General features: G+C 41.5%; 1 protein-coding gene across 7 annotated transcripts in view; it reads right to left on the bottom strand.

Moving 5' to 3' along the window:
- Window positions 1–12236, bottom strand: part of LOC120307309 (histone deacetylase 4-like) — a 172588-nt gene extending 160352 nt beyond the window's left edge. Inside the window, exons 1-2 of one of the 7 annotated variants that reach the window (XM_039341953.1) lie at window positions 11447–12236; window positions 10901–10991 (exon numbers count right to left, since the gene is read on the bottom strand). Coding sequence is in view for 2 of the 7 variants with exons in the window: in XM_039341955.1 (XP_039197889.1) it covers window positions 10901–10919 (19 nt within the window). In the remaining 5 variants the exon portion in view is untranslated. The remainder of the gene's footprint in view (window positions 1–10900; window positions 10992–11446) is intronic. The other 6 variants (XM_039341955.1, XM_039341954.1, XM_039341948.1 and 3 more) reach the window with 6 other exon arrangements.
- Window positions 12237–18514: the final 6278 nt, after the last annotated feature.

Genomic DNA, 18514 nt, shown 5'->3' with positions numbered 1-18514 from the left:
ATAAAGGGGGATTGGCATTACCAGAGTGGGAAATATACTACCAAGCATCGAGCTTAACTTGGCTAAAAGATTGGATGGAATTGAAAAATACTAGAGTTTTAACAATAGAAGGACATGACTTGCAAGCAGAGTGGCGTGCATTCCTATGGGATGAAAAATATAAAATACACAGATACTTTCAAAGACACATAGTTAGGAATGCATTGCTACAGACTTGGGAAAAAATAAAACGAAAACATTATATAAGAATTCCAGTGTGATTATCCCCAACAGAAGCTCTGAAATACCCAAACCTATTGGATATAAATAAGATAATTAGATATAAGGAATTAGTAAATGAACAGGGAAATCTGAAAACAAAACAAGAATTGGAACAAGATATTGGCAGAGAGATTGACTGGTGGACATTTACACAAATTCAATCTAAATATACAGAGGACAAAAAATTATATGAAATACAAAAAGAGCCACAAGAATTGGATAAAATTATACATGGAAGAGAAATAAAATTAATTAGCAATTTATACAAATACCTATTGAGATATAAAATGGAAGACGAAGTTGTCAAAGACACAATGATTAGATGGGCAAAAAATTTTAGATATAATATAGAATTGGAGAAAGGGGAAAAATATGGGAAATAAATATAAAATTGACTATGTCGGCGGCATTCAAGGAAAACCAGTTGAAGATGTTTTACAGATGGCATCTTCCACTAACAAAGCTTGTCAAGATGTTCCAGAACAATTCTCCAACATGCTGGAAATGTAAAAAAGTACATGGAACATATTATCATTTATGGTGGACATGCCCAGTTGCGAAAAAATACTTGACTACAATAAGAAGATGGATCGAAGAAATAATAGACCAACCCATAGACTGGAAACCAGAGATCTTTTTGTTGGGTATTTTAAACAGAAAATAAAGTAAAGAAATATGGTACTTAATTTTACATATAATAACGGCGGCAAGAATAGCATATGCACAGTGCTGGAAAAATGAGAATATACCATCAGAGGAAGAAGTGATAAGAAAAATCCTGGACTGTGCTGAGATGGACAAATTAACAAAAGAGATAAAAGAAAAGGAAGACACAGAGTACTATATAACATGGAACAAGTGGTATGACTGGTTAGAGACTAGAAATAATAGAGAATAAATATGGAAAGGTCAAAAGTGAAAATATGTGTATAATAATGTATAATAATAATAATATGAATTATTCTTAGTAAGAAGTAGAATATGAAGGAAGAAAAATGTAAATAAGAAACAACGGGGCAATAAGGACAAATATTCTAAAGAAGAATAAGGGGGGAAATGTAAATAATAGATTACCGTTACGTAATCGCTGTTAAAAAAAAAGGGAGAGGAGTATATACTGTGTGTGTATGTGTGTTATGTTTTGCTTTGTTTTGTTTTGTTTTGTTGGTTAAAAATAAAATAAAAAAAAATTAAAATGCCCCTTCCATTTCTCTGGAAGGGTGGAGCTACTGTCCCCTTCCTTCTCACGTTCGGAGGTTTTTAGTTTCTTGGGAGCCTTTTCCAAGAAATTCAGTTAAAAAATAGTAGAAAAAGGATCAATATTCTCACCGAGTTCCACATACACTGTTTATAATCTGCTAGTTAGTGCTTTGTTTCTTCAGCTATCAGTAGCTGGAGGCTGGCCACAGGGATGCAGCCAGTCTTTTCCCTACCGGTTTGGAGGGCTTTCCTCAGATCAAACGGAAAGACTGCTGTCTCTCTGTGATCAATGAGGCACCCCTCCTTCATCGCCTCTTCAGGGTGACTTTAGGCCTTTTTAGGGCCCCCAGCAGTACGAACTCGGGCGACTCTGCCTTCCTGCGTTCGTAATGCTATGACATCATACCAGAAGCCAGCATTACTTACCAATTCTAAAAGCCAACTGCTTATATCCAAAGCAATGCAGACAATTCATGTTATTTTCATCATGATATATGGGCACAAATAACATAATTTATATCATTGCCTCATTACATCATTCTGCAAATTAACTCTTTTGGATTTGACAGTCATTGAATATAATCGTGAGAAAAAGTTTAGGTATATGCTATGTAAAAGTTTTTTTAAATATATGGAAATATCAATATCATTCATATTTACACAGGTGCATATACTATTTAACAAAAAAAATTAACAAATACAGATAGTCCTCAACTTATAACAGTTCATTTAGTGACTGTTTGAAGTTGAACAGCACTGAACAAAGTGACATGACAATTTTTCACCCTATGACCATTGTAGCAGCCCCATGGTCACGTGATTTACATTCAGATGCTTGACAACTGACTCACATTTATGATAGTTACAATGCCCTAGAATCATGTGATCCCCTTTTGCGAATTTCTAACAAGCAAAGTCAATGGGGAAAACAGATTCACTTAACAACCATGTTGCTAATTTAAGAATTGCAGTGATTCACTTAACAAATGTCGCAAAAAAGTTGTAAAAAGTAGGCATTTCTTGTAACTATCTACTGACATTGCCTGGAAGCAATTTTTTCCCACTCCCTTCATGCAGAGTATTTTTAAGTTGTACAATGTTGGAGGGATCTGTTGCATCTGGGTCAAATTATCCTCAGTATCTTGGTGGGATTGTGTTAGGAGCTTTGATTCGGCCATTCCAGAACCCTCCATTTCTTTTTTTCATCCATCTTTTAATAGATATACTAAAACATTTTCATTGTCATGGTGCAAAGTCCACTTTTGGCTGATCTTTAATCTTCCAACAGATGGTCTCATATTATTCACAAGCATCCTTTAGTACAATGAAGAATTCACAGTATGAATGAAGTTGTCCTAGCCCTGATGCAGCAACATTTCCATCATCATCCTTTATACTTAGAATCAGGTTCTTCTGGTGAATCTGCCAAACATCTTCCGGTACCACAGCCAAATAACTTATCTTTGTTCTACTGTTCAGAGCACATTGTTCCAGAAGTCCTGGTCTTTGCCTAGGTCAGTGATGGTGAACCTTTTAGAGATCGAGTGCTCAAAAACTAACCCTGCTCCCGCTCCACCCGCTGACCACCCCCGCTCCGCTCCACCCCCTGCCCTGCCTGCCAACAGGGCCACTCACCGCCTCCAGGGCCCGCCACAGATCGCCCAGGCAGCCCAGCAGCACCATGGTGGACATGCCCTCTGCCCATGCCCCACAGCATCAACTGTGCGCAATGGGGTGTGAGGGCAGAAATCTTGTCCACACTGCCTGGCTGCCATGTCCTTGCCTGCACTGCCCCGCGTGGGCCATGCATGGGGGCAACTCTCCTCCAGGGGGACTGCTGGTGAGGAGGGGGTCATGGGGGGAGGCAAGGCTGGGGCAACAGCAAGTGCCGCCTCTGGCATGCGTGGCATAGGTTTGCCACCACTGGCTTAGGTGATCATGAGCAAACTTTAGTCTTGCTCAAATCTTCTTTCTATGTAGCAAAGTTTTCTCCTAGCACATCTCCCATGTAGATCTAATTTCTGCAGCTTTTTTCTAATGGCGAATGGTCACATGATGAAATTTTGCGGTTCTGGGCTTCCGGTTTTGCGCAGTAGCGCAAGTAGCCAAGGGATCGTGAGGCTCCACACCCTACAGCTGATTTCTTTGTTTGGGGACCCTAAATGGGCCTAAAGTCGTCCCAAAGAGGCGACAAAGAAGCCCCGCCAACCGTGGAGGGATGGCAGTAAATCCGGTTGTTTGGGGAAAGCCCTTCAAAAACCAGCAGGCTAGCGTAACTCCAGAGTCTAGCCCAAGCTACACGCAGCCAAAACCCAAAAGCACTATTTTAAGCTGACTGTAAACGACGTGATTGGAACTGGGTAAGAACGTTGATTTTCTCTCTTCTACTTGATAATTGATTTCCTGGGAAAAAAAACCAAGAAGCAAAAAGCCTCCAAAAGTAAAAAGGAGGGGGATCTTTGAATTAAACTTTTATGGGGGACAGAAATATATTGAAATGAAATGAATATAAGAACTAAACCTGGGCAAGTTTGAAATTGGTGGAATTTGTTAAGATTTTCTTTTTAAATCATGAAAACAGAAGAAAGCAATTGTTTATTTTGAAAACTGAAAAATGAACTGGTGCTGGCATCTAATGGTGGATGAATATATACAACAGTAGTTGCTTCAATATAGGAACTGGCAAAGCCTAGGAAAATATAACTTGGTTTGGTGACCTTTAATGTCTTAATAACAGAAAACAATTCTGACAAAAAAGAAAACATTTTGAGCTATCTACAAAGTAAGAATTATAAACTTTACAGAAAAAAAATGACTTTTCTGGATTATAAATACCTACTCAATTGTGACGCTAAAGCTGTTTACAGAGAAAGAAAAATTTTGATTTTTGGCTATCATGGAAAATCAGAGATCCACAGAAAAAAAATACCAAGAAAAAACAAATACTTTCCAGGAGGAGATGTATGTTATGTTGCAACTAATTTGAACAACACTGATCTTGGCGGGTGGGGAATTCTGTGAGTTGGAAGTCCAGCCATCTTAAGGTTACAAAGATTGAGAGAGATGGGTTTGCTGGTGCTGCCCTGGGGCGACTCAAGGTGACATGAGGCAGGTGGCATGGCATGGGAGGGCTGCAATGGCAACTTCCTCCAGGCTCGCAGGCTTCCCGGGCTGGAAGAGAGTGGCGGGGCGACAAGGTGTTGCTGGTGCCACTACGGGGTGATGTGAGACAGGTGGCATGGCAGGGGTGGCCTGACTGCGGGCCTGTCATGCCTCTGTCTGAGCCTGAATCTATGGAAGAAAATGAACTGGAACAGGACCCTATGGAGGCCAAGGGAGAGATGTCTGTAGCTTCAGAGGAATGTGGGGAAGAGCAGGCCAAGGCAGGCCAGGGCCCTTCAGGATTGGAACAGGAGAGCCAGAGTTCAGGCAATGAGCAGGGGCCACCCCTCACCTGATCCTAGAGCACGGAGAGTGGAGAGAAGGAGGGAACAATGCAGGCAGGCTCAATTACTCGGGAGTAGAGCGTCCCACCATTCTCCACAAGGAACACCTGGAGATTGAGATTTAAGGAGACGCTGTGGGGAGAGGCATTTGTCGGGAACAAACGCTGATTCTTGGAGTGTTGTATATTGTTGCTGATCTCTTGTTCTGTGACTTCGGTTTGGAAACCTGGAAACTCGAACTACTGGATTGACTGACCGTGTTACTTGAATGTTTAAAGACCTCAGACTGTATTTCAGATTCTCTCTTTTGAAAACTGCTCAGGCAAGCTAGGATTCAAACAGACTCGTTAAATTTATGTTTTCTTCCTTGTTATCTCTATGGCCTTGAGTACTTTCTTATGCTAATCAGATTGTATTTGAACCTACTTTCAGCCAGAGTCGGCTGAAGGGGTGTGTGTGTTCTTTTGTTGGAGGCTTGCCAGGAAACGTGGGAGCATTTGCGGAAAATTTGGAGCAATAAAATAACTGTTTGAATTGCCAGCTGACTGCATTGCCTCTGTACTGTGCCCTGGGTCATCACAAGGCCCCAAGTCGGCAAAGGCACTGCAAATGGGGCAGGCCAAGCGTACCTTACAATATGCCTGGCGGGATGCGACGATGCCTTTACAACCTTCCCAGGCTTGAAAAGGACAGAGGGGCAGCGGGGCTCCTGCTGCTGTAAGGGCCGAGTACAGCTTATTGGACATCCCTGGCCATCACTGCTGGCCAATGAGCAGTCGAGCAGCCAATGAGCTGCAGCTTTTGCTGGGCTCCACCAGCGCCCATTTACTTGGCACCTCCTGTGCACGAACCCAGGGGGAGTGCCCACCTGGGCCAAGCCGTTGCTGAGGTGGCAGAGGCTGGACCCTTGTTTCCATGGCAGTTCCGCAGGCCAGATCCAACCACTTCACAGGCCGGATTTAGCCTGCGGGCCTTATGTTTGATATGTCTGCTCTAACTGAACATCTCCCTCAAATAAGCAAACAAGCAAAGCTTTTTGGAGATATAGATTTTACAATACATATAACTGTGAGGAAAGTTGGAGAAAGAAGGATGGGAGGGAAGGAGAGAGAGGGAAGATAAAGCAGAGAAGAAAGAAGACTCTTTTCCTGCTAATTATTTCTACATCCCTTAAATATTATTTCATATAGGATGGGAAGTGTGGTCACTGGGAGGTCACCATTGATTCTCCAATTTGCATCTCCATGAAGTAGCAGTTCAAAAATATTTTCAAATCCTCACATGCACTTAACCAATTTTCACTCCATTGCATCTATCTATCAAGTAGATGCAGCAAAAACAGAATTTCTGCTTGCTGTTTTACAGACTCCACAGTTTTAGGACTTTTAAAACCAACTGTAGAATGAAACACAATGTTGCATCCCAAGCTTACTGCATAAATTTGCAGATTAACCAAGAATGTTAGATACTAAAATATACAAAAACATTGGATTTGGTTTATCTGCATACAGGCTTATCTGTGAGTATATATAGTAGGTGTTGCCTTCAGCTTTTTAAAAGTGCTTATATGTCCCTTATATACTTGTGGTTAAGCAGACCCTCAAATGGTACCCTCAAAATACTATGAAAAAATGTGCCACCTATGGACCAGCTAGTAGTAAAAATTAAAATTTTTAAAAATGATAAGGATCAGCCTATCTGCAGACGGTGTATTTTTCATATTTTGGTTAAAATTCCAAGAGTCAGCTTACTACTATATATACAAGGAGATAATACATAGTACTTTAAAAAAAACCGGAAGAGCCATGTTTTGTTGTAAGCCTGAAGTACTCAAAATGGATTTTCCAAGCACAAATTATTTAAAGCTCAGAACATTTTGAACATTCATAATAATGGAGATGAAAATAAATGCTAATTATAAACTTTAATAAAGAGATTGGAAGAGAAATAGTAACAGTAACTAATGAAGCAAAACTATGGAAAAGAACACTTGACATATGCATATTTAATTGGAAATACGAAATTGGCACTAAAATGCCAGACACTAATAAGAGGAGAAAAGCAATAAAAGAGTAGCCTTCTAGTCCAGTACCTCAAGAGATAAAGACAGAGGAAGGAATTACTGAGAGTCCAATAAGACTATTGGTTTATCCTCATTTATACAATGCACAGTGATTGTGTTTTGTTTGTTAGCCTGGCAGTGAAGTACATAGGATTTAAATAAATTAGGACAAGATCCATGCAACCCACAAAACCACCTCTATAGCATTCACTTTCCAGTCAATCTTCCATACTTCATCTATAATAAGCATTTACCTTCTGTTCATTTTGATGGGAGCAAGGCTACTTTAAAGTCATTCTGACTAAGCAAGGCAATATATAAATCAAAGTTATTATTTACCATTTAGAATCACCCTCAACACAATGATTTCCCAATTTTATTTATTGATATACTGCCTCAGTGTTAAATTCTATTCAGCTTCCAATAAATACAGGATAAACAGAATAAGAAACATAAGAAAATGCAATCCTTAATCAATAACTGCCAAAGTAATGTAGCACTCAGAATATGCATACCATCCTTTCAATTACAAGAGAAACATAAACACAATTCACCTAAAGTCTTTCTCACATAGTTATGAAGGCTCTATAGAAAAGCAACATTTTAACAATTTTCCTAAATATCTTCAGAAAAGAAGCAATCTTCATCTCAGGGAACAAACAAGTTTTTCCAAAGGAGAAAAGCCATAAAAGAGAATGCTCATCTCTCAGCCTCCATGTGTCACTTCTCAACATGTAGAGAACTGCAGGACACCCTTGTGTTAGAACTTAACTGGTAAGCAGATTCTATGTGGATTTAACAGTCCTGAAGATACTCAGGCTTCAAGTCATGGATGTCCAACCTTTTGGCTTGCCTGGGCTGCATTGAGTGAAAAGGAATTGTCTTGGGCCACATATAAAATATATAATATAGTTAATATATATAAATCACATGATAATGTTAAAAGTCTATAATTTGTGGAATTGCATTATTAGCTGTCCAGGGTTACATGCTGCCCACAGGCTGGACATGCCTGCTCCAAGGTATGTGAGACTGTTTACTGGGATCAATAGGGGCTCTTAGGCTTGTTTCTTCCCTTTAAAACTCAGACCTATTTTTCCCAGTTTCATGTATTTGATACATTTTATATGGTATTATTGCCCTCTAAGAACTATCAGTAATATTAAAAACCATAGTTTTCAAGCATTAGACAAGCACAGAATGATAAAACATGAACAGAATATAAATATACATATTCCAGTTAAAACCACAACTGCATTCCAAAATAATTTTCATGATGCACTAATCTTTATCCCAAAATATTTGGGGAGGGGGAATGGATGCCTTGAGTTTTTGCATGGCTAAATGCACCCATTTTGCTCTTATATCTAACCCCACCATTTCATTACCAAGAAAGCCTGTTCCCCTCTGGTGAAATTATGCCTCTTTAACAGAATAATAATTTAAATTATTATACCAACTTACATCTCTGAGATAAGCATTATACCAAAGTTTACATCAAGGAGCTGAAAGCCAGAATGCATCACATATTAACAACTTTTTCTCACTAATTCCCACACTTTTGACAATAGACATTTGTTCCCCAGAGTCACTGGGTTATTATGAACAGCTATAGAAAATAAATAAGTAAATAACCCACTGTTGTAAGACCCAATGTTAAAAATAACTTTTTTCCCCTATTGGATTCATCTTTCTTATAGCCCTTCTCCACCCAGTTTTATTTCTCCCTTTCTATCGCCTTCCCTTCTCTCTATAACTTATAGAAAAAAAGTACCCCATTTCTACTATTGATTTTTTTGTTTTCTTCTCTTTTCCTGTTTCTTCTTGAATGAGGGAAGGAAATGCATACATGTGATACAGAGCAAGATTTCCCCTAAAAGCTGGCTTAATTTTCATTGCTTTTAACCTTCCAATAACTTATCCTTTTTAGGCAAGCCACAGACTAGGTCAGTGGTTCTCAACCTGTGGGTCGGGACCCCATTTGGGGTCGAACGACCACTTCACGGGGGTCGCCAAGCAAGGCTGTCCGCCATTTTTTCCCCCTTTTCTTTGGCCACGCCCCTGGCACCTGGTGATGTATAAGTGGTTGGGGTTCACCATAACATGGGGAACTGTATTATGGGGTCGCAGCATTAGAAAGGTTGAGAACCACTGGACTAGGTGGAAAAGGTAAACTGTGGGGGAAACTTGAAGGAAGAGAAGAATTAAGATCCCCATATATAAGAAGGTAATGTGAAGCTGTGAAAAACATCTGGGTAGAATCAGTGAAAGGATAAAGGTTCAAAGAAACTCTAAATGCAAGAAAGCCATCTTTAAAACACAACAAAGAAACCTAATGAAATTAATTTGGCAAAACTGAAAACCATTCAATAACCTGAACAGTATCCAAACTACCGTGGCATGAGTTTTTACAGCTAACAAAATTTAGAGGAGTAGATAACAAAAATAGGTAATAGAAATATGTGTACACATATACAAAGCATAATATTTTGTTAAATTTTCAAGTGGAAAATGCATCACATACAAAAATATAATTGGCAAATGTTACAATTATCAAACGTATCATTATCATTTTTATGTTCATTGCTAAACTTGCTTGCATCTCAGTGTTCCATAAACATCCACACAATAACAAATGCGGACAGATAGACCCATTTGTATCAGCAGTAGGTTTAAATGAAGTGTCATTACTAATTCTTGCACTGATTCAAAAAAACAGAAGGAATGCAGTTACTCCCACATGCAAACACATGACAGCATTTTTCAAAGAAAAAGAGCAATACACACACACACACACACACATATATAGATACATAAAAAATTGTCTTACATCAGTAGGTTTTACCTTACCCACTGCTATGTAACAAGCAACAACTCTATGGCCAAGAGGTAGTTCCAGTAATCCCATTCAAGATCCTCCATATTCAGAAATGTCAGCCTGGACATAGGACTTTATGTACATGAAGAATTCACTCTATCTAAGATATAGCTAGTGAGATATACAGTACTGGACAAGAAACTAGAAGGATATCACTATAACTAAGATCTATATACGAGTCCTGTTAAGTTGCAAATAACCTACTAATAATAGATGTTATCTTTATCTGTTAGATGTGTCTGCCACATACTATAGAAAAATACTGCAATTAGTGCAATAAGCAGGCTATCTACTGTAAAAGAAGCAGTACACCTTCATAGAGGCTATTATATGGAGGGCATGAAAATTATTAAACTGTTATTGCTCACCCTTTCTCCAAAAATCTCCTAACTCCCCATTCTTTTAACAGGGTAATTTTTTGTCAATATACAGGGATTAGGCAAATGAGCCCACAACTCCCATGCACGGAGATCAAAACCTTTCCAGTCCAATATACAGCCTGCAAATGCTCTCGTATATATCCAATTATACCATTATGCATCTGACTGAAGCAAACACCACCCAAATGAAAGCATTTAATGGGACCTTACGTCTGTTACTGAGTAAAAAGATCCACATTTTTCTTTACAACTGCTGTCTCGCTGCTGTAGATTTATTGTAGTTCCCCCTTCATTCCTTGGCAATATCACTATTTAATCTTACTAGGTGTGGCAATATATTTAAATTAAAACAGTACTCCGTTCTACGAAAAGATGCGAGATAGATTTACGGCCTATCGAATGAAGGCAAATATACGTGTCCAGGATAATGATGCGAAATTGAATTTGGGTCTATCACCGGGACTAGAAATCTCTCAATTATAGCCTATCCTCTACAGTGAGTTGATGACGGGAAAATTGAAGATCTCTTCCCGGCCGGCCACACGGCCGGATGTCCTTCCTAGCGCCTCGGCCTTTCCTTCCTCCACCCGCTTGGCCTTCGCCGCCGGGATTGTTGGGAGGGGCACCGCCTAGCCTCACTCCGAGGGGCGTTTCCATGATAGCTGCATCTTACCCGTCCAGCCGTTGCTCATTCAGCCCCGGTTAAGCAGGAGAAATGGGTTTCTTGGGAGCCGCTAGACGGGTGCGGTCCTTGGATCCACCTGCTTCATTCACAAAAAAATGCAAATAAACAGACAACACTCAAAACACACGCTTCCTTGAAGCCGAGAGGGTGCCATCTGCCATTCACGGCAAAGGGAGGGGAGGGGTACAAGATGGGAGCAATGTCGATCTAAGTCCCGCCTTCCAACGGCTGCTTGCTAAAAAAGCCCAACTCCACCCTGGCTTCGACGGCCCCCACGGAACCGATGTCCAAAGAGAGTACGACTCGCATGATGGCTCAAAAGCACCCGCCAGCCTTCGAATGAGGCCCCGATTGGTGCTCTAAAGCGTCAGTCACCCCATGGCCCTGAATATCCATTCCCAGTGCTAAAGGCGCAGGAGGAGACTCTTGCGCCGCAACCTCTCTACATGGTTTAAAGGAAAGATGCCATAACGATTGGGCAATAACTGGCATCATACCGCAATCTTCCAGGAAGCCTCCGCGCCAGATACTGACCTGTGTTTGGAAACAGAAGAAAACAAGGATAAAGAACGAATGACTCCCACGGAAGTCGCCGTTGGCGAGGAAAAGGACTAGAACGGTCCTCGGCGCTACCGCTACGGTGCGCACGCCGCCAACGGAGTCAGCCCGTGACGGAATGCGCCATCTTGGAATTTTCACATAGTAACCCACGTGGTACAGACCTTTTTTTTCTTGCTACCTTAAGCCAATCGCAGAACGAAGCTATTAATAGCAGCACTCCGGTTTTCCCTCCTCACCGTCCCTCGCTGCTTGCTTCTCCCTCCCCCCTCTTCAGAAGGGGAAAGGAGACAAGTTTTGTAGTTTTGGAATTGTACGGTATTTGGGAGATTTCGGAAGTAGGAAGTCCGTCTCAGAAAGGATATAAATTCTCCGCATTATTGGGAATCTTTTCACACGATTCGGGGGAAGCAGCAGTCTGTCATCCTACGCATATGCTAAATACATTAAAACATTTCAAACTTGACTGAATTCCTGTGATGTAACAGAGCTCTGGAATCTTGTACTCTCATTGGTTTAAAAAACATTGATTAAAAGAACTGTGCTGAAGTGGCCAATAACGTCTTTAAAGAGTGTTTACAAATAACCCAATTCCACTGCATTTAATGAAACTTATTCCTTCATAAGGGGAAATCGGTAAAAGAGGAATCATTAAACCAGACATGAATTCTTTTCATGTATAATTTTTACATTGGAACCACTTGAAATCACTTATCAGGTAATATGACATTGATGAGAGTTGGACACCCCCTCCCCAGCCCAACTAAGAAATAATCTAGGAACACCCCAACTAAACTGGGTCAACAGCAGCCTGAGGCTAAAACAGCAAACACTTGACACACACAATGAGGAACCAGCTAGCAGCAATCAGGACACAACAATAAAAGTAATTAACACCTTTTAGGCAAGAAAAAGGAACTAACAATAGTCACAAACCAGCAAATCAAGAAAGACAAATTTTAACTCACCAATTAGAAATGGTAAGTTTGTTACCAATCAGAAATGACAAGTTTGGAAACCACAAAAGGGTATAAAAACCCCTGTTTAAAGATCACTCTGTCTAGCTAGCCGGGGACTCGAGCTGAATTGTCACTCAACGCTGATCCTCGAAATAAAACCTCTTTCTGGTAGATGGCTTCACGATCTATTTCTTCTGCACTGCGCTGTCAAGGAGAATCCCGGCTGGAAGAACTGAACGGGGGAATTCCTCCCAACAATCTGGCGACCTACAAAGGGACTCCCAGCTCACCCAGCCACCGGACCGGGCCCGGAAGAGTCATCACCCAGCCGGCAGCGGACACTTTGATCCGTGGGGAAGCCTCCTCGGACCCTGCCCGGTCGGCATCGGGTAGCAAAGGGAGTTTTTGAGTCTTATGCTCGAACAGCTACCAGGAAAGAGGGTAAGTGCCACCAAATTTAAATCTATTAGGTTAAAGGGTCTGGGGGAACGAAAGGAAGAATGCATGAGTGTGTATGTGAGGCATCCTCCTCTTAGAATCAGCTGGAGCTCGCTCCCTCCGTGTGCCCTCTAGCCGCACCCCGACCTGCTGCTAGCTCTAGTAGAGCCGTGACCGGTGGAATTCGGGAAAGCAAGGGGGGGGCACCGGAGCGTGAGACCTTCTGGTGAGAGAGGAGGACCGAGCGGGCAGAGAAAGAGAGAGAAAACTCTATTCTGGGCAAGCCAGGACCCCTTCTGCCAGTAAATATTAAAGCAGTAGCCCCGAGCAGAGGTGGCCGCTCACCTCCGAGAATCTGTATTGGGAAAGAAGTCTCGCAAGGAGACTTCGACTGTGTATTGGGAAAGAAGTCTCGCAAGGAGACTTCGACTGTGTATTGGGAAAGAAGTCTCGCAAGGAGACTTCGACTGTATTAGGAGAAAGAAGTCTCGCAAGGAGACTTCGACTGTATTAGGAGAAAGAAGTCTCGCAAGGAGACTTCGACTGTTAGTGCCCTTTAACATTGAAAGGAAAATCCCGTTATAAAAGAATGGGGAGTTCCAATTCAAGGGCTGAAGTGGGTTTAAAACCCCGTTATAAAAGGTTGGGGAGTTCCAATTCAAGGGCCGAAGTGGGTTTCCCAGTTGAGAGCTTGCTCGAAGCCTGGGACAGGAATCAGCTTCCTGTCTAGGCTGGAATGAAGAAGAAGCGATTAGGGGAATTATGTAGGAAATGGGCTTTGCTTAAAGATGACCGCGGGAGACAAATTTGGCCCGAAGGTGGCACCCTAGAAATCAGAATACTAAAAGAACTTAGGTCAAGGATAGAGCCAACCCAACTACCGTACTGGTATTGCTGGGTCGAACTATCCAGACAGAGGAACCCGACCCAAGTCAACTTGGACCCCCAGCCTCCCTTAGATAACCCTGAACCGACCTTCATGGCCCCCTTGTTGAACAGGCCCATACCCGGGCGACCGAGGGGCCAGACAGGACACATTTTAACCCACACCCCTTTCTCCCCGTCCGATTTGGTTGTTTGGAAAAAGGATACTGCCACCTTTCGTGCGGATCCTCAAACCGTTATAGAGACCATAAAGTCTATTGTAGACACTCACAATTGGATTTTGCTGCTTCTGGTCTTTCCTAGACGCAGAAAGGATCTGTTTAATTGGCAGAACCTGGAAAGCATGGGGGTTGGCCAGAGCACAGAACCTTTTGTTAGGGAAAAGGGAGAGAATGTGTGAAAATGAAATGGAATGAGTGAATGAAAGAATTGGATTTGGGCAACTAGCTGGTAAGGCCCTGTAAGCAATGCAAAGTTAGGAAAGAAGTCTCACAAGGAGACTTCGACTGTGTAGTGTATGAAAGAAAAGACTTTGCTTAGGGCCTTGCTGGGAAACCAATTTGGCTAAATAAAGGTACTTAAAAGGGAAAATAAGAAATAGTGATTCTCTCTGTCTCTCTGTCTCTCTCTCTCTCTCTCTCTCTCTCTCTCTCTCTCTCTTCTCTATGCAACCACGTGGTATGTTTAAAATATGTGCCTTCCCTAACTTGAGTTATCTGAAATTTATGGTGGGAATGACTAGGATGTGTAAAACTAAGACTTCTGTTCGCTTGTCTTTGTGTATATATGTTTGTCAAAGTCTGTGCGTGAGAGGTAAATGTGACTGTTAACTGTTTCAAATCCAAAGAAAAAAGAATTTTAAATTCTGCTAGAAATTATGCTTAAAAATAAGCCACAAAAAGGAAATACCTCACTCTGTTTGTCTGGCCAACAAACAGAGTGAAGAAAAAGAATGGTGTTTGTTTGTTTGTTTGTTTTCCTCTTTCTCTCTGTGTACGCTCAAGAACAGCCTTAAGTTACCAGGAGGGATTGTTTTTAGTTTATCTGTTGGAAAAGTTTCACTTGCATTTACTGTATGTGTTTTATCTTTCCTTTTCCTGAAAAATGTGTGTCTATCTACAAGAGCCTTTTGAAACTCAAGTCTGCTTGTGTGGGGAAATAATTTTTTAAAGTTACTTTTCTTATCCTATCACTTACTGGTGAAACTACTATGAAGCTTTCTGAAACATAAGCATTTCTCAATCTCTAAAATGATGTGGTCTATTTTAGAATAAATGTTCTCCTACCTCTGGAAAGTTGCACACCTTAAAATATTAGGCTTTTAAAATTATTTGGAGTTTTCAGCATTTTCAAACTGCCTGCAAGTTACCCCCCTTCCAATTCTTTTCCTGCCCTTTGTTCTCCATACCTTTTGTCTGCCTCTCCTGGTAGACTCCGCCCAGAAAGCGGGGGGGGAGACCTTGTTCTTGTATCTTTCAGCCCTGAAACCTTCTCCCAAGCCTTTGGAAGAGAACACACAGACCCAGATGCTGCCTCCATCCATTTGAGCCATGGAATTGAGTTTTGAATCCAGCCATCCACTAAAAAGCCACCAAACAATCTGAGTGGAATATCTTCCCAAGTCCTACCATTTACCCAGATGCCTGTGAGAGCTGCAGAAGGAAGGTGGTGCCATGTGAAGCCTCAGAAGAGAAAATTAAGACTGTGGGGGGAGGGTGGAAACTCATTGTAAACTTTTCTTTCTTGCCCCATTTGTATTGTAACAAGCCAGTTGAATGTATTAATGGAGAGATGGCATTTAGGAATAGGTGGCAGAACAAGTACTGAACACCTTGGACTTCTATCTGGTGGGAGGGAAAACTTTTCCAGAATGTTTGTATTGCCTGTTTTGTAGAAATAGCTGCATATGCACACATACACCATTCACACCATTCAGAGTCTATCCCCTCCACTTACCTTCAGTAAAGTTCCCCAGGCTGATTTTTGCTCTATTGCACCAAAGCTTTGTGGGACCAACTTCCAACAGATTCCAAGGGGTAGGGAACTAGGCCCCCTCAGGTGATTTGCAATTCATATGCCCTGACTAAGGAAACAACAGGAAAAATCCCAAACTTCAGCCCTGAATATCTTGCACTGGTGAGCCCAGATTGGGATTCCTAGAGCTCAGTATGTGCAATTTAAAGAAAAATTTAATAGCCTGGCATATTGGACATTACAAACCTGGATGCACTGAATTAAGAGCTAAGGCAGGAAACAACCCCTAAAAACGGGCAACCATGTACTAAGGAAAACCATGGCTGTGAAGAATTTTGGGGGGTATGCAAACCTGACTGGAAGCTAAAGGTGACATCCAACATTTAAGAGAACTAGCACAAAACATTGGGCACAACCAGTCATCCTGGAACCTTTCCTGGCTCTTTTCATGGTTACCAGACTTCCATTGGTTGAAAATTCTCATTGTTAGTATAATCACAGTCGCAATAGGTGGAGCCCTCCTTTGTTGCCTATGCCAATTAGCACCTTTAGGGTTAAAATGCCTAAAGGTCTGCACAACTCCCATCAGAAGCAAGGGACAGAGTAAGAAAACATCTCTCATGATGTGCCAAATTGATCACCACTACCGTATATATGAACCAGTTGGGCTAATCACTGATACATCAGTAATAGCCCAAAATGGGGGAATTGATGAGAGTTGGACACCCCCTCCCCAGCCCAACTAAGAAATAATCTAGGAACACCCCAACTAAACTGGGTCAACAGCAGCCTGAGGCTAAAACAGCAAACACTTGACACACACAATGAGGAACCAGCTAGCAGCAATCAGGACACAACAATAAAAGTAATTAACACCTTTTAGGCAAGAAAAAGGAACTAACAATAGTCACAAACCAGCAAATCAAGAAAGACAAATTTTAACTCACCAATTAGAAATGGTAAGTTTGTTACCAATCAGAAATGACAAGTTTGGAAACCACAAAAGGGTATAAAAACCCCTGTTTAAAGATCACTCTGTCTAGCTAGCCGGGGACTCGAGCTGAATTGTCACTCAACGCTGATCCTCGAAATAAAACCTCTTTTTGGTAGCTGGCTTCACGATCTATTTCTTCTGCACTGCGCTGTCAAGGAGAATCCCGGCTGGAAGAACCAAACGGGGGAATTCCTCCCAACAACATGCATGTCTTGTCAAGGTAATTATAATTTAATATCCCTGTAAGAGACTGTGTCTGAGGGAATAGCAGTTGGAATCTTTAGCTCACTTGAACCGTTTGTATATAACTATCTTGTACTCTGTATGGTCCCTGAATGTAGTTGTTTCATTGTATATTAAACCACAGATCTTTTAACAAACCACTGTCAGATGTTTATGCTCCTGTGTTATCACAAGAAGAAAAAAAGAAAAAGGCTGCAATAATTTATATTTTAAACAACAGGTTATGGGCCCAGAATGAAGAAAAGCCCAGCGTGAAATAAAAAAAAAAGAGTGAAGGAAAGCCAAGAGGAAAACTAGTGAGAACCTGACCAGAGTCAGAGGAGCTGGACATTGTGATTTTTGAGTATGGCTTGTGGTTATACAAGATAGAAGTCAAAAAATGGCCTCTGTCAGTGTTATGGGAGGAGGTTTTGTAGTATCCCAGCTGAATGAAAAAAAATACCTCTCCTGCAGTTTAAAAATGGAAATGTATCTACAAAGAGAGGAGCTGTGGATAATAGTTATTAATTCTTCAACAGAACTGGATGAAGGGGACCAAAGAAAAAATGAGAAAGCGTTAGCTAACATTATCCTGAATTTGGAAAATAACCATCTGATACATGTAAGAGGTCTCCAATCTGTAAAAGAATGCTGGGAGGCTTTGTTCAGTATGTATGTAAGAAAGACTGTGGGCAGCAAAGTAATGTTGACAAGGAGACTGTATAAAGCACAACTTAAATAGGGAGAGAGCATGTCTAAACATTTGCAGGACATGAGAAAAACATTCCTACAATTAGAAGAAGAGGAATGACCTTTACCGAGGCACACAAAATATACATGGTGCTCAGTTCATTGGACAATTCATGGGATGTTCTAGTAACAAGTTTAGAATCCATGAATGAACAGGATTTAACTATGAGATATTTAACTGGCCGGTTACTGGAGGATAAACAGAAACAGTTGATAGGCACTGAGGAAGGAGAGGAGAAAATGCTCAAACCAAATCTATGACAGCAACATCAGAGAAAGAAAAAAGAGGATCTGAGACCATTTGCACTAAAAAATGTTGCTACGCGTATGGTTGTACAGAACATCTCCAAAGATGCTGTCCAGAGAGGAAAAGCAGAAGTACAGCGAGACAAGGATATAGAACTATGCAACCAACCAAAGATGGGACATTATTTACCCTGGCAGCAACGAAGAAAAACAAGCGGCTACTAGACAAGGGGGCAAGCCAGCATGTTGCAGCAAACCCACATGTATTTATTGGTTTAAGACCAACTAACCAGGCTTTTGTCAGCCTGGCTAATGGACAACGGTCACCCATAGGAGATTAGGTCATGCCAGCTTTAGAGTGCTACAGAAAATGCCAGAAGACTTCCGGTGGTTCCAGCGACAACGAATGGCGGTGTTTTACAAAGCCGCCCGTTCCTGGTCCGTGTAAAAGCCGCGGGACTTTGACAATCAGCTGTCCCGCGGCTTGAATCTCCTCGCTGGGAAAAAGGGAGGAGGAGAGCTCTCAGGTAGAGGTAAGAGCTCCCCTGGATCCCTGTTATTTTGGGGATCGGAAGG

The sequence above is a fragment of the Crotalus tigris genome, unplaced genomic scaffold (assembly GCF_016545835.1).
Source record: "Crotalus tigris isolate CLP2741 ecotype Arizona unplaced genomic scaffold, ASM1654583v1 scf7180000017774.6281472, whole genome shotgun sequence".
Classification (NCBI taxonomy): domain Eukaryota; kingdom Metazoa; phylum Chordata; class Lepidosauria; order Squamata; family Viperidae; genus Crotalus; species Crotalus tigris.
Note: the sequence above shows the minus strand (reverse complement) of the source record. Positions and strands in the feature narration are given on the sequence as shown.